Here is a 13,201-nt window from a genome sequence, read left to right as displayed (position 1 = left end):
CCCCCCCCCCCCTCTTTGGTAACATTGTGTACATTCCTTTTATAGACCAATCAGTTCAGATCTGCAGCCCAAATCCAGCTGCCTCTCCCACATGAGGAGCAGTTTTACACGTTTAGCCGCAGCAGACGGTTCCAAAGTGCTCGTAAGGGGAATTATTTCAAATGTACAGCTGAAGAAACAACAGGGCGCACGTGGACCCTCCAGCCACAGTGGGTGGCGCGATTGGTTGTGCAAAAGCGGCGCACGTCGCATCAGGTAACCGTTTCTTGTTTGTTTACTCGTGTTTATTTGTTGTGCATCTGCCGCCGTGCCCTTTTGCCCGCGGCAGAAATAGGTGAAAGGTCCTCTGGAGTGGAATTTTCCCCAATTCTCTTCAACAGAAACCAGATGTGCGCTCCGAGGCTGTGAGCACACACACACACACACACACACACCCCTCCTCTCCACACAACACACACACGCTTCTCACCCAAACCCCCTCCTACCTCCCGCCCTTTGCTCCCCCCTTCCTTAAAAAATGCTGCGTCCGTGTGTTGCTCCCTCATATCGTCCTGGCTCCAAGGATGGACTGTGCACTGTTGCTGCTGTCCCTGCTGGCTCTGACTGGAGCACTGACCCCCGAGGCCCCAGGTAAGCCCCCAAACTCATCAGCCAGGCCTGATAGCGACCAACGAACCTAGCAGACACCATTTATTACTAAATACCTGGGGGAGGGAGAAGGGAGCATTTAGTGAGCGTTCTCAGACGTATTAGTGCACAGCTGGGGTCTCCCATACAGGCTCTGCTGATCATAAATCAATATGAAGACAGTCGTGCAGCATGTTTGAGCACCTCACTCAACGACAGATTTGGATGTCTTGCCATTGGGGGGGGGGGTCATCATTCATATTTACCTTTCATGTGTCATGAAATGACGGCACCGTTTGGATTTGCCTGAATATTTGCATTGAACATCACCTCCTGTAGCCATACGAAGGGTAGTTTCCCCGCACGTGTGTGTTGACATGTGCAGCGGGCGGTCTGCATTCCCGGTAAGGCACGCCAGGGAAGCGTATTCAAAGCTGCTGTGTCTGCCCCCCCCCCCCCCCCACCTCAAAATGTTCTGAAACATTGAGGGTGTGTGGACGTTGGCCTGCGACCTACAACAAGTGTGGAACTTTGATGGATTATGTATGGAGGACTGTGGCGGAGGAGGAGGAACGCAAGGATTCTACCTGGGGATGAACAATCATTTGCTTTGAAGATCTTAAAGCAGGAAAAGAATAATGGAGTCTGTACGCACTCGTCTGGCAGCGGGAAGTTCGGCCTCCCACACAGGATTTACTGTCCTCAGATCCTAAATTCAATCACCGACAATTACGAGGCCACAAATGGAGCTGAAGCAAACAAAGGGTCAACTGCTGTGATGCAGCGATTGTGTGTGTGTGTGTGTGTGTGTGTGTGTGTGTGCGTGTGGGTGGGTGTGTGTGTGGTATCACCGCAGGGTCATGTCCGCAGAGACTTCTGGGAGAGGAGAGGAGGAGGACGTGTCCTCGGCCTTGCAAAACCGACAGAGACTGTAGCAACAAGCGCCAGTGTCTCTGTGACGGCCAGTGTGGTCTCAGCTGTGTGGCTCCAGGTAACTTATTGTGTGTGTGTGTGTGTGTGTGTGTGTGCTCAGCCATTAGAGGAGTGTGTGTATGCCCAGCTGAGCCAACACACGTCATTGTGTGTATTCTCGTGTCACTGCAACGTAAAATCCAAGCCTCGCCCCTGCTCAGAAACCTGAGCTAAAGCTTTTTTTGTTGGTTTTGTAGTTTTGTTCATCATAATCCAGCCGGGCTCTTGTTTCCTCGTCCCCTCCCCTCTTTTATCGCGTCCTGTTTCCTTCCCCGCAGCTCGGACGTGTCCCTGGCCGCTTCCTCCCGGTGAAAACTCCGTGTCGCGCCTCCTCCATCCCACGCCCTCCTTCTCGGCCCTGCTGGAGGTGCACTGCAAGCCGGGGTTCACGTTTCCCAGCGGCTTGGATGTCACCAGGCGTCGTTGTCAAGGTGATCGTCAGTGGAGTGGGGAGGAGCCCGTCTGCACAAGTAGGTTTGAGCACTACAGTTTGACTTGTTTAATTTTAATACAAAACAGTCCAAGGAACTTCGATTATCACAATACATTGCACATGGGCTGTTGTGCTTATCACCATAGCAACAGGGTCCATGTATGCTGCTTGAGTTAATAACCTCCCATATATATGAAACAATAAGTTAGGGTTATTAAGTTACCTCGTGCACATTCCCATTCTGCCTCATTAATGTCTGTTTTAGACACTGAAGTGAGGAGTGAGGGGATTTTTCTAGGACAAACACAATAAACGTGGCTAAAAGGATTCTGCATCCCGGGAACAACTTTTAATATCAAGAAAGACGTCGAGCCAAATCTTAAAATGAAGGCGTGCAGGGGGGGCCATTTGAACGGGTTTGCTCCAGGAATGTGCTGCTTTCCCAGGCAGAACAGGCCGATGCTTCGACAAAATGCAAAGAAGCTTCCAGGAATTGGGAATTAGAACAAAAGCACCACGGCGCTCCGGGCTGCGCCATCAAACATTTGTACTTCCTGTTAGTTCTCTGCATATAAAGCACATGAAAAATGAGAATAGAGAAGAAAAGTCTGCTGCGGAGCGACAGCAGGAGCTAAAGCCATCAATCCAGCCTCCCCCCCCCCCCCCACCACAGCTGACCTCAGAGCTCTAGCACTACATTTAAAATGGCGCTAAAGCTGCTTAATCACACACCTGAAGCCACCGCTGGCAGCTCTGTCTCGCTGAGTGTCCTCCCGCTGGAGATGGGCAGAAGGTAGGTGGGCTTCCGACGCGTCAGAGCATTTGCATTGTGTCGAGATCCTTCATGGCTGCTGAGAGGCAGTGGGCGGCGGATCGCTCTCAGAGTGGCACAGAGTGCGAATGTGTGTTCATCCAGGGCTTTTTGTGTGTGTGTGTACATTAGCTGTGAATATTTGTGTGTCTGCGTGCGTGCGTGCGTGTGTGTGGGCGACAGATCACAGTCAGGAGAGTCACAGAGCTCTGTTGCTCATGCTGCTCCAGGCCTTTCTGTTCCCTGCTCTCTTCTTCCTGCCTCTCCTCTCTCATCCTCCTCTCCTCTCATCCTCTTCCATCTGAGGTCCCCAGTAAGGTCTCTCTCTACTCAGGAGCCGAGGACAAGCGTGCCGCTCTGGGCTGTTTGCGTGCAGGGGGCGCGCACGGCCCAAGCGTTGCGTTTCCTCCCCATTCAAATTGACCGGGTTGTGATGAATTTACCTGCTCCTCAACATCCTTGTTGCCGCAGCCTGTGTGGGTGGGAGCCGAGGCAAAGATGGGAAAACAGAAGAGAACTCGGCTCCGGGCTCTCATCCACGGCCAGACTTGCAACGCTCCCATCGGTCCCTTTGCGTTCTGGTATTAGTTTGTTCTCCGATACCTAAGACAGCCTCCGGGCGAGAGCTGCCTCTGTACCTTTCAAAGCAACCTTCTGATCCGAAACCTTGTGTTTGATGGAGCCCGGGTCACCGCTGCCTCTCTCCGAGCACCACTTTTGGTGTTTATATATTTCCAGGAGCTTGCAGTCCTCCAACATCCAGGATCGAAGCGAGCCAGCTGTTATACAACCTATACAGATATGCAGGTTCTAAATGCGGCATGATGTGTTCAAACACCTCAATGGGTCACAAAACTGGCTGGAAAACTTCGTACCGTCCCCCCCCGGTTTCTCTGCATCTTCCATCCCTGTTCCCGCCATTCTTTCTCCTTTCACTCCTAATTGATCGGAACGTCTGACGTGTTTTTAATCCTGTAAAGACAGAATTCTGTTTGCTGCTGTGATTCAGCACTTGTGCCACATTTCCCTCACATTGGTGTCACCATGGCGACGGAGGGGGGGGGGGGGGGGCAACAAAAATGGCTCCTGATTTTAATTAGCAGGAATTTCACAATCCAAAGCTATTCCTGCAGACACTGACTCTCATGAATTTGGCCTTTTCTCCCCCTACTGTGTGGTAAAACCATCTATAAAATCTTGCAATACACAGATTAGTTTTTTCCCTCAACTCCTTAATTACATTAAAGTACAGTCAATCAATTATTACTAGTATCTTATTAAAATGCAGCGTACCTTTTCCCAGGATTAATGTAACAACCACACGTAATACATCCTAACTGTGTCAGAAAATGAAACACAAGCTTTGCAGCCTCTCTTATTCTGATAATATAATCAGTATTATATTACTCCCTGCTTTATAACAAAGCACACGTTACCTGTGCTGGGGTGCTCGGGCGGCTCGCTGCAGGGAGATTTACCTGACTGAGAAAGGCTTGAACAGAATCGACTGTTCTGGCAGCACTTGAAGGTGACTCACCGGTTATCTTTGTCAAACACTTTAAAAATAACACACATTTCTGTCTGTGACAGCTTCATTGATCCCCCCCCCCTCCAACGTGGCTGGATTTCAGCTTGCGCTGCGGACTTGGTTTGTTTTTCTGCAAATATAATTGAAAATAAACCTTTTATCTCATCACTTTTTGACCTCCAGAGGCTGAAACCAACAACCCTGCCCAAAAGTGCCCTCTGCCCCAGGAGGTCACGGACACCTTTGACATCCAGGGCGATGCTGCAGTGGGAACGTCCATCCGTTACAGCTGCCTGTCTGGGTGAGAACGAGGGGTGTTGGTGGTTGGGGGGGGGTGGTACCGGGCTATGAGCGTGTGGGCAGGAGGCACGAAAAACCTGAAACGATGCGCAATGTAGCAATGGAGGAAGTGAGAAGATGGAGACGTGTGAAGGAGAAGGAAGGCTTCATCACGGCAGAGGTGTGGGGAGCGTCAGATGATGACGGATGAGTGGCAGGGACGTGAATCAGATGGCAAATTTCTGACTGAACTAACTGGGTCATTACAGCCCAATCTCGTACTGACTCCTCTCACGCCGTGACTCATCTGCTGGCTGACTCCGAGACAACGTGTCAGCCAGAACACAACATTTATTTCAACAAGAGCATTTTTCACACCTTTCCCCTCTGAGCATTTTCTTTTTGTTTCATTATTAAGATGCTCTCAGTCGTCAGTGCTGTAAATGTCACGCTGCCATCTGTCTCCAACCCCCCCCCCCCCAACCTTCCCCCCCCCCCCCCCCCCCATTGCAGCGCAAACATAGTGGGGACCAGTGAAAATTACTGCCGGGAGAACCAGACGTGGCAATATCCTCACCCCATCTGTAAAAGTGAGTGTTTTTCTCTGTCTGTCGCGGTGCGTCCTGACTGGACCCGAATGCTTTTGATGGGATTAACACGCGTTTGTTGGGCGCATGCGTTCTCTTCTGTGGGCAGATGTGTAAATAAATAATTAAAGTGAACGAAGTGAGTCAGAACGCCTCTCGCTGGGCCGCCTGCAGTGCTTTTCTGCCACCTTGTGGTCCTCCCGGCGCCTGCACGGCCTGTTGTCCACACAGGATGTTCATCCTGGCTTCCGCCGAGACAAAAGCGGGACGAGCTGCAGCCCCCTGCGCCCTTTCCTGCTCCGCTCTGTTTTAACCTTCGAGGCCTCTAACTCTGATCGTCGGCCTCTCTCAGATGTGCACTGCCGACCGCCTGACGAGGTGGAGCAGGGCTACGTGGTGGCCGTCCAGAAGACCAACTATGAGGCTGGTTTTGAAATCCACTACCTCTGCAAGAAGAATTTCCTGCTGGATGGACCCCAGAAGGTCACCTGTCTGTCCAACGGCAGCTGGAGCGCCCCGCCGCCATTTTGTAGAGGTAAGGGGCCGTCGTAGCGTGTTTGATGGGCTCTCGGGGCCGATGACGCCGTTCCTCTCAGCCGTTACGCTTTCATGATACCTTCATACCGATGGCCCTTCTCGCAGCTCGCTGCCTCATCCCCGCCGAGCGGAGCCGCGTGGTCATCGCCGGGCTGAAGCGCTGGCCCTTTGACGTTACCGACGCCATGGTTCCTCACGGGCAAAACGTGACATTCTACTGCAAACATGCCCAGAAGCAGTGCAGCTTCAGCGCCACCCAGACCTGCTTCGACGGGAAGCTCCAGCCTCCAGCCTGCTACCTCGGTTAACCTGTTTTTTTTTAAATTAAAAACCAAACAAACAAAAAAACACGTCACAAAGGAGATGATTAGAATACTCAATTATGTTCTCTTTGTTTTGCCAGAACCCACGTGGCTGCAGTATAAACTCTTCCCCCACCGGCTGGTCTCAGAGCTAGAAGCGTGCGAGCCCGGAGACGTGGAGTGATGACCCGGATCGCTGCCCTTGACCCCTGCCGAACACACATAAACTGTCACAATCACTGAGAACAGACCTCCGCTCCGCAGCTTTGCTTCAATCTATATAATGATCGTGGATCGGCTGGCTAAGCTGCGGGTGGCCTTCTGCCACTCGTCCCTGCCTCCCTCCAGGCTGCAGGCGCATCTATAACGAGCCCCTCCAGTATTAGTCTGATCCTCCTGCAGCTTTAAGCAGTAGCCGCCATAGGTATCCACGATGATGTATAACGCCTCGATACGCGCTGTGACAGTTACGACACCTCCCTCATGCTGGTTTGACTCTGTGAAATCTCACTGTGATCTCTATTGAGCGTGACGCATCAAGTCGCGAGGCTTGTGAGTGTTAATTGTAATAAAAGTGATGTCGGATTTGGTCTCCTGTGCTGTGACGGGCGCGCCGTTGCTCGTGTGCCTTCACCCCTGCTCCTCTGAGGCACAGAGCGCCTTTGATAACGGGCTGCAGGTTCAACCGTACTCATAGGCTGAACATGGCTACTGGTCGGACACGGTAGGCTGCGACACCATAGCAACTCCCCGTGACCCCTCCCTCCCTCGGCATTCGCAGCATCACCCTTTACACTGCACAGTCATATTTGGTCCTCCGGAAATATCCTCTGCACGGGTAAGCCAGTCCTCCTGCAGCGTCCGTATGGGTGGAGTATAGTTGAAAATATAGTTTTTAAATGTATGGAACCGATGTTCGGCGCGTCCTCCACCGGCTCTGACAGAGGAGCCGGAGCTAATGCCGGCGCACAGGGAAACTTTATCCAAAAGCTGCCGGGTTGCGCTCTCGGTGCCTCGGACCCTCGACTGTAAAATGGCTGGCTGCAGGTCCGAGCGAGCACCGATTCCACAGGAAGGAGCACATCGACACTTTCTGTAAATATACACGCTTCTCTCTCCCGACCGTCGCGTTAGTGATGGCGTAGTCCCAGGTCCGAGAGCTGTCAGGGCGCACACGCACCAAATATTTAGATTGGCATTTCGGACCTGTGCGTAATGGCGTCCATCCGGATGGAGCTCCCGGCGGATCCCAACACATTTAGGAAAGACGCGTACATTTGCCAGCCAGGCGGGATTAAAATCATAGTTATCAGGCGAATCAGAAATGAAACGCTGCATTATTTGTCTTGCATGTGGATTGTGGAAGTGTGAGGCAGGAAATGTCTCGCTCGCACCCCTCCGAGCCGCGCTACGTCTTTGCGAATGACCGACGGCTGTGATCGACCCCCCCCCCACCCCCCCGTGACAAATACATATCACCGATCCAGAATTTTGGAGCGGAGAAGGTAACAGGCACAATTACCGGGACGGTCTGCTATGGGGTGGAGGTGGGGGGTGGCCGGTGTCAAAGGAGTCGATCCTCTATTTGGAGACTCGGTCGGCTCAATCTACGGGCGTTCAGGTGATTTAAAAAGTCAAACCGGACCTATTCTCTGAACTTGATCCCTGCGAACACAGCAGAGTTATTGACTCTCTCTGTTTATTTAATTAAATTCACGTTGCCATTGAAATTGCTTATTTGCATGCTAATGTTGCTACCTGAGTTTGAGCGTAACTACTGTACTCCTGTTCCATAGAAACATAAATGGGTATGCTGCAAAATGGATTCTCATTTGGCATCAGTCCTGATCAGTGGCAGTTTAAATGTCCAAAATGGCAGCCGGTGTGCAGAGGGACCCGAGCTGGTGGCAGAGGTTTCCCTGGAGTCAAGGGGAAGGAGCTCACCCTGCTCTGCACCAGGTAACCCCCAGCCCTGCCCTGTCAAAGCAGCAGTGGCCATCAGGCGAGATGCTCTGTCAATCACTGGGAAAAAGCCAGAAGTGGGCGGGACTTGTAAGCCAGCCTCTCAGGAAGAGAGCGACATTGGTGGGCTCAAGCAGCCAATTGCAGCGAATCCCGGAGTGCCTGTGCTGTGCGGCCGACCAATCAGACTCAGATGTGTTGTCCCCCCACAGCGCAGCAGACCAATCACAAACTCCGCCATCAGCCGAACCAAAGACTTTCCCCGTTCTGCTTTTTCATCTGTTGGAACCCTGGCACAGAAAAACAGAAATAACATTCACATTTGTGCTGATGGGGACGAGGAAGAGAGGAAGGAAAAACACGACAGTGTCAAACACGAATTGTTCCGCCAGGCAGGGAGACGGGAAAAACGGCCCGTAAAGACGGACGCCTTGAACAATAAAGTTTCTGCACACGAGTTGGAAACGTCTTTCATTTCTAGCCATAGTCCAGTAAAACTTCTGAGCCCGCAGGGCATTAAAGAAGAGATGACAGAGGGAAGCATCCTGGAGACACCTCTCCCTCAACAAGAGGTGGATTTCCAGCCGTGTGAGACATCTGAGGAACAGACGGAACCCCTGGACTTGAGTTTACCGAGGAAGAAAGAGAGGCGGGGCGGACGCATCCTGGATGATTCTGGCTGCGAGAGTCTGCTGATCATGGAGGTCGACGAATACGAGGGTGAAGGAGACAGAGACACAGTGGAAGAAGATGACGAGGCTGTGCTGCGTACGGACTCCACGCCCCAGGACGCTCTCCTGTCCCCTTTCTTCTCTACCTCTCCGGCAGAGGAGGACACGGAAAACCTTCTTCTCATAGATGAGCAGGGAATCCCGTATACTCTCACTCCAGACGGGCTCAAAGTGCCGCAGGTGGACGTTTCGGGTTCGGAGGACCCTCGACCGGAGCGGGATGACTCAGCAGAGGACGAAGGCCGCCACTCGCCCTCTTCAGCCGAACACGACCTCAGCCAAAGCTTAGACACGCTCGCGCCCCCTGCCGAAGATCACTCCTCCTCTCCACTTCCTGGGACGGACACCGGGTCGGCACCGGCCGATGCCGGGCAGACACAGGCTCCAGAACTCTTCGCCATCACAAGCTGCGGGCCGTCTCAAGCGGCAGAGCCAAGTTTCCAGTCTGCTCAGTCTCATGCTGTTCCGTGTCCTCCCTCTGGAATATCAGCCCCCAGCCAGCCCATTCAGATCTTTCCAAACCCTCCTGCTAACGCTCCACTCGTCTTTCTGTCCTCCCCTTCCTCTTCTCTGCTATCCTCAGCTCCTCTGGGTCTCACGCTCCCCATCACGGTCAACCAGTCAGCTTCCTGTTCTCCCACCCCCATGTTTCTTCTCCTGTCTTCTGTGCCCTCTTCTTCCGGTGAGACTACCTCCACCCCGATCGCTGTCCTGGACCCCTCGACGGGCCAGTTGTCCAAGATCGATACGGCCTCGGTCCCGGTCTCCCTCCCTCTGCCCTCCAGTGAGGTCAGCGACCTCAGTTCCCCTCTACCAACCATATCCCACCCGGTCATCAGGCTGACTCCCAATAACCCCCCTGTCATTATACCGGGAGTACCTAACGTGTCCGCTGGCTCTGTTTTTACCTCCTTCCCGCCTCCCCCACCCCCCCCTGCTCTCCAGAACAAGCTCCAGAGCGGCTCAGATGTTCCCCTCCCCTCCGAGAGCAACTCTTCCATTCCAAACTCGGGATGTAAAGCCATAGTTGGAGGTGATGCTGAAGAAGTGTCACACATAAGCAATGAGCCATTGCCCTCAACAGCATCCCCCCCCCACGCCTCAGACGGCCAGTCACCAGCCACGGAGCCCCAGTTTGACTTCTCGGGCGTGCACACACAGCACTTACCTCTGGACGACCATCTCTACTTCTCCAACCCCGCTGCGTCTCCCTCCCCCCCGGCTGCTCCCGTCCTCTCCCCTGGCAAACTCAACGCCCTGGACCCGCTGGACCCCGGGTCCCCCAGCAACATGGGCCCCCGCAGGGTGCTGTACTGCCAGCTGTGCCCGCGGGTCTTCTTTTACCTCTCCGACCTTGAGCGCCACGCAATCACACACTCGCAGAAGAAGCCCCACGTGTGCCAGCAGTGCGGCAAAGCCTTCAAACGCTCCAGCCATCTGCAGGTCGGTTCCACGCCGTCAGCAGTGACACAACCGGACTGACCTTTTTAGGTTTGAGCGGGTCAGTTTGATCCGGTTTGGGTGGTAACGTTGGGCTCCGCGCTCAGGGTTAAGGGGCGATGATACAGATATAGGGGGTAAATTTGTAATGTTTTATTTCTTATGCGTGTTTAATGTTGCAATAGCGAGGAGGTGAACTTTATCAGAGATTTGGTTCACTCCCTTTTTATGTGAGTGTGCAACATGTGCGTGCAAGTTTTTTTGTTTTTTTTAGGTGCCTTGTTTCCTCCTGCAGATTGAAATTTGTTGTTTGTGCTGAAGACTTTCAGTCTCAACAGCCCTTAGGTGTGAGTGTGTGAGCGAAGGGTGTGTGTCCTGTGGTGGATTGGACTTCATTTCTGGCTGTGATGGATTCTAGCGCCACTCCTTTGGGGATTAGTCAAAGTTTTTGTTGCACACTGAGTGTAATTAATCAGCATGTTTAAATTCCTTTGCATGCTGTGCAGTGTGTGTGTGTGTGTGTGTGTTTGTGTGTGTGTGTGTGTGTGTGTGTGTGTGTGTGAAATGGGGTAATCTGAAACCTCATCTGAACAGACAAAGGCCACATTTTAGAACAAGGTGTGAACCACGGGGGGGGTGAACTGGTTCTGTGCACCTTCAAGATAATGTGTTAACCTAAATTAAAATGACAAAATTTTTAATTTACAGCAAACTAGAAGCTCATTAATCCATCAGTCTTTATTTATATAGCATCTGTTACAATCAAAATTGTTTCTAGGCGCTTTCCAGAATCCCAGGGCCTGACCCCAAACAAGCAACAGTGGCAGGAAAAACTCCCCTTTAACAGGAAGAAACCTTGAGCAGGACCAGGCTCATGTAGGGGGACCCTCCTGCTGATGGGGGGGGGGGGTAGAGAGAGAGGAGAGGAGAGGAGAGGAGAGGAGAGGGGAGGAGAGGAGAGGAGAGGAGAGGAGAGGGGAGGGGAGGGGAGGGGAGGGGAGAGGAGAGGAGGGGAGACCATGACCCAGTGGGGTGACAGAGGCCTGTCATGTGATCATGGTTCTGGACCCCAGCAGCCTCGGCCTGTAGCAGCATAGCTAAGATGTGACCTAATGATTAGACGACCCCATGATAATTTGTCTGTCATTAGACGCGGCCACATACCTGAAAAGGTTGCGTGGCTGAGGTGCGGTGGGCTGCTGAATTACCCAGGTAGCAAAAATGAACTAGCATCAGCACACGGAGTCACCCCGGCACCCTCCTCTCATTTACACCTCTGAGTGCATCTGATGCCACCAGAACCTGAAGGGGGCCCTTCGGTGCTGTTGGATATTGTCACCGATTCCTCAGTCAAGTTTCTATTTTTTCCCGTCCCACAGAGACACAAGCACATCCACACCGGCCAGAGGAACTTTGTGTGCTCCATCTGTGCCAAACGCTTCAGGGAGGCCGGCGAGCTGCAGCGCCATCAGAGGGTCCACACCGGAGAGAAGCCCTACCAGTGCCAGCTCTGCCACACGCGCTTCGCCGAGCGCAACACGCTTCGCCGCCACACCAAGCGCAAACACCCCTACCATCAAGTAGCCATGGAAATGCTGAACGAAGGAAAAGGAAGCGTTCGAGGAAACGAGGGCGGCGTGCTGGGAATGCTGGAGGAAGAGGAGAGCGCGGAATGGTACAGCTCCACCGTGTCCAACCTGGAGAACTCCGAGTCGGAGGGAGAATCCTAAAGTCCGCTTGCACATGGACTCTAGAGCGTGGGGAAGGGGATTAAGGTTCCCTCATCACCTGAACTTTCAGAAAAAAAAAAAAACGAGAAAAAAAAAAGAAAAGCTTTTTGCTATATTTATTAATGTTTTGGAAGTTATTTATTTACGTTCATGTCTAATATTCCCGCTCCCTTTAGGAGACAATGCACCCGCTGACGTCATGCTTTACGTTTCGTTTTTCCTGGGTGAAACCTGCACTCGTTCAAAAAGAATGGCTTTTATGTGAGTATAAAATACTAATTTGGAGTCCTAATCGCCATACAATCCACACTGAATCCCTCAAGTGCTCAGAAAAGTTACTTATTTACTCCAAACGGTTCTATTTGTCTATACAAAGAATACTATTTGTAAGAGAACTGCACTAATGCACTATATGTTAAAGATATAATATTTCCTACTGTCAGAGACACTGTGAGTCATTTGCACTTTTTATTTTCACTAAATGTTCACTTTTTATATCGTGAAGGATTCCTTTCAAAGGATTTTTCTTTGTTGTTTTTCTTATCCTGTGACTTTGATATGTTGTCTTTGATTCTAACATGAACAAAAGAGTCCCGTGTTTTTGTTTGCTGTGAGTTCTGTTAATATATTTTAATAAAAAATTTCATCCGTAACCTGAACTGTATCGTCCTCGAGCTTTCACAATTGTTATATTTTATCGAAGGTTTTACATCAATCAATAGATGAACAATCATCGTTAACACAAGCTAAAGTCACTGACTAAAAACTCCCTTTGACTGAAGTAAAGAGGGATTTTTAATGTATTTGGAGGAAAGTATTTTATAGGTGAATCTTTCAATAAATGAACAGATTCATTAAATAAAAAAACATTACTGCAATGAGATAAAATACCTGATTACCTTTTGCCAACATTTTTAAACATCACATCTTCCTCACATCCAGACTAAATCAGAAAACAACACTGGTGTAATCTGCTCCCTTCCCAATAACGTGCACCCATATCAAATGCAGTTTGGTGCACGCTGATTCAGAACGGGACATTTATTCACATGTAGAGAACATGTGTCGGTCCACAGACAGAGATTCTCCTCAAGCTCCATGAAGGAAGTTACGCAACCGCCGAGTAAACTGCAGAGAGCCCAAAACAAACACCACCATCTGCTTATTCTGTCAATAAATAACTGCGTTACTGTTACTCACCATCCCATCGAGTCCATAATGCGTGTTCTACACACACTGTAAAATTGTCCTAGGGTCTACAC

General features: G+C 51.3%; 2 protein-coding genes across 6 annotated transcripts; both read left to right on the top strand.

Moving 5' to 3' along the window:
• Window positions 1-84: 84 nt before the first annotated feature.
• ntd5 (ntl-dependent gene 5) lies at window positions 85-6,661 on the top strand. Its single transcript, XM_029838728.1, has 10 exons — window positions 85-255; window positions 381-404; window positions 563-630; window positions 1,484-1,618; window positions 1,878-2,069; window positions 4,555-4,672; window positions 5,164-5,240; window positions 5,590-5,772; window positions 5,880-6,077; window positions 6,178-6,661. The coding sequence occupies exons 1-10, from the start codon at window positions 92-94 to the stop codon at window positions 6,258-6,260; spliced, it is 1,242 nt and encodes a 413-aa protein (XP_029694588.1). The 5' UTR covers window positions 85-91; the 3' UTR covers window positions 6,261-6,661.
• Window positions 6,662-6,799: 138 nt separating this feature from the next.
• On the top strand, window positions 6,800-12,008 carry LOC105416723 (mucin-17). Of its 5 annotated transcripts, none has more exons than XM_029838632.1 (3): window positions 6,800-6,914; window positions 7,873-10,212; window positions 11,589-12,008. In XM_029838632.1, exons 2-3 carry the CDS (start codon window positions 7,897-7,899, stop codon window positions 11,937-11,939), a joined length of 2,667 nt encoding a protein of 888 aa, XP_029694492.1. In that variant the 5' UTR covers window positions 6,800-6,914; window positions 7,873-7,896; the 3' UTR covers window positions 11,940-12,008. The 5 variants fall into 5 exon arrangements, with proteins under 5 accessions (XP_029694492.1, XP_011604143.2, XP_029694490.1 ...); XM_011605841.2 differs by having other exon boundaries at window positions 6,809-7,171; XM_029838630.1 differs by having other exon boundaries at window positions 6,809-7,171; window positions 7,443-10,212.
• The last annotated feature ends 1,193 nt before the right edge of the window (window positions 12,009-13,201 follow it).

This window comes from Takifugu rubripes, chromosome 7 (assembly GCF_901000725.2).
Source record: "Takifugu rubripes chromosome 7, fTakRub1.2, whole genome shotgun sequence".
Taxonomy (NCBI): Eukaryota; Metazoa; Chordata; class Actinopteri; order Tetraodontiformes; family Tetraodontidae; genus Takifugu; species Takifugu rubripes.
Note: the sequence above shows the minus strand (reverse complement) of the source record. Positions and strands in the feature narration are given on the sequence as shown.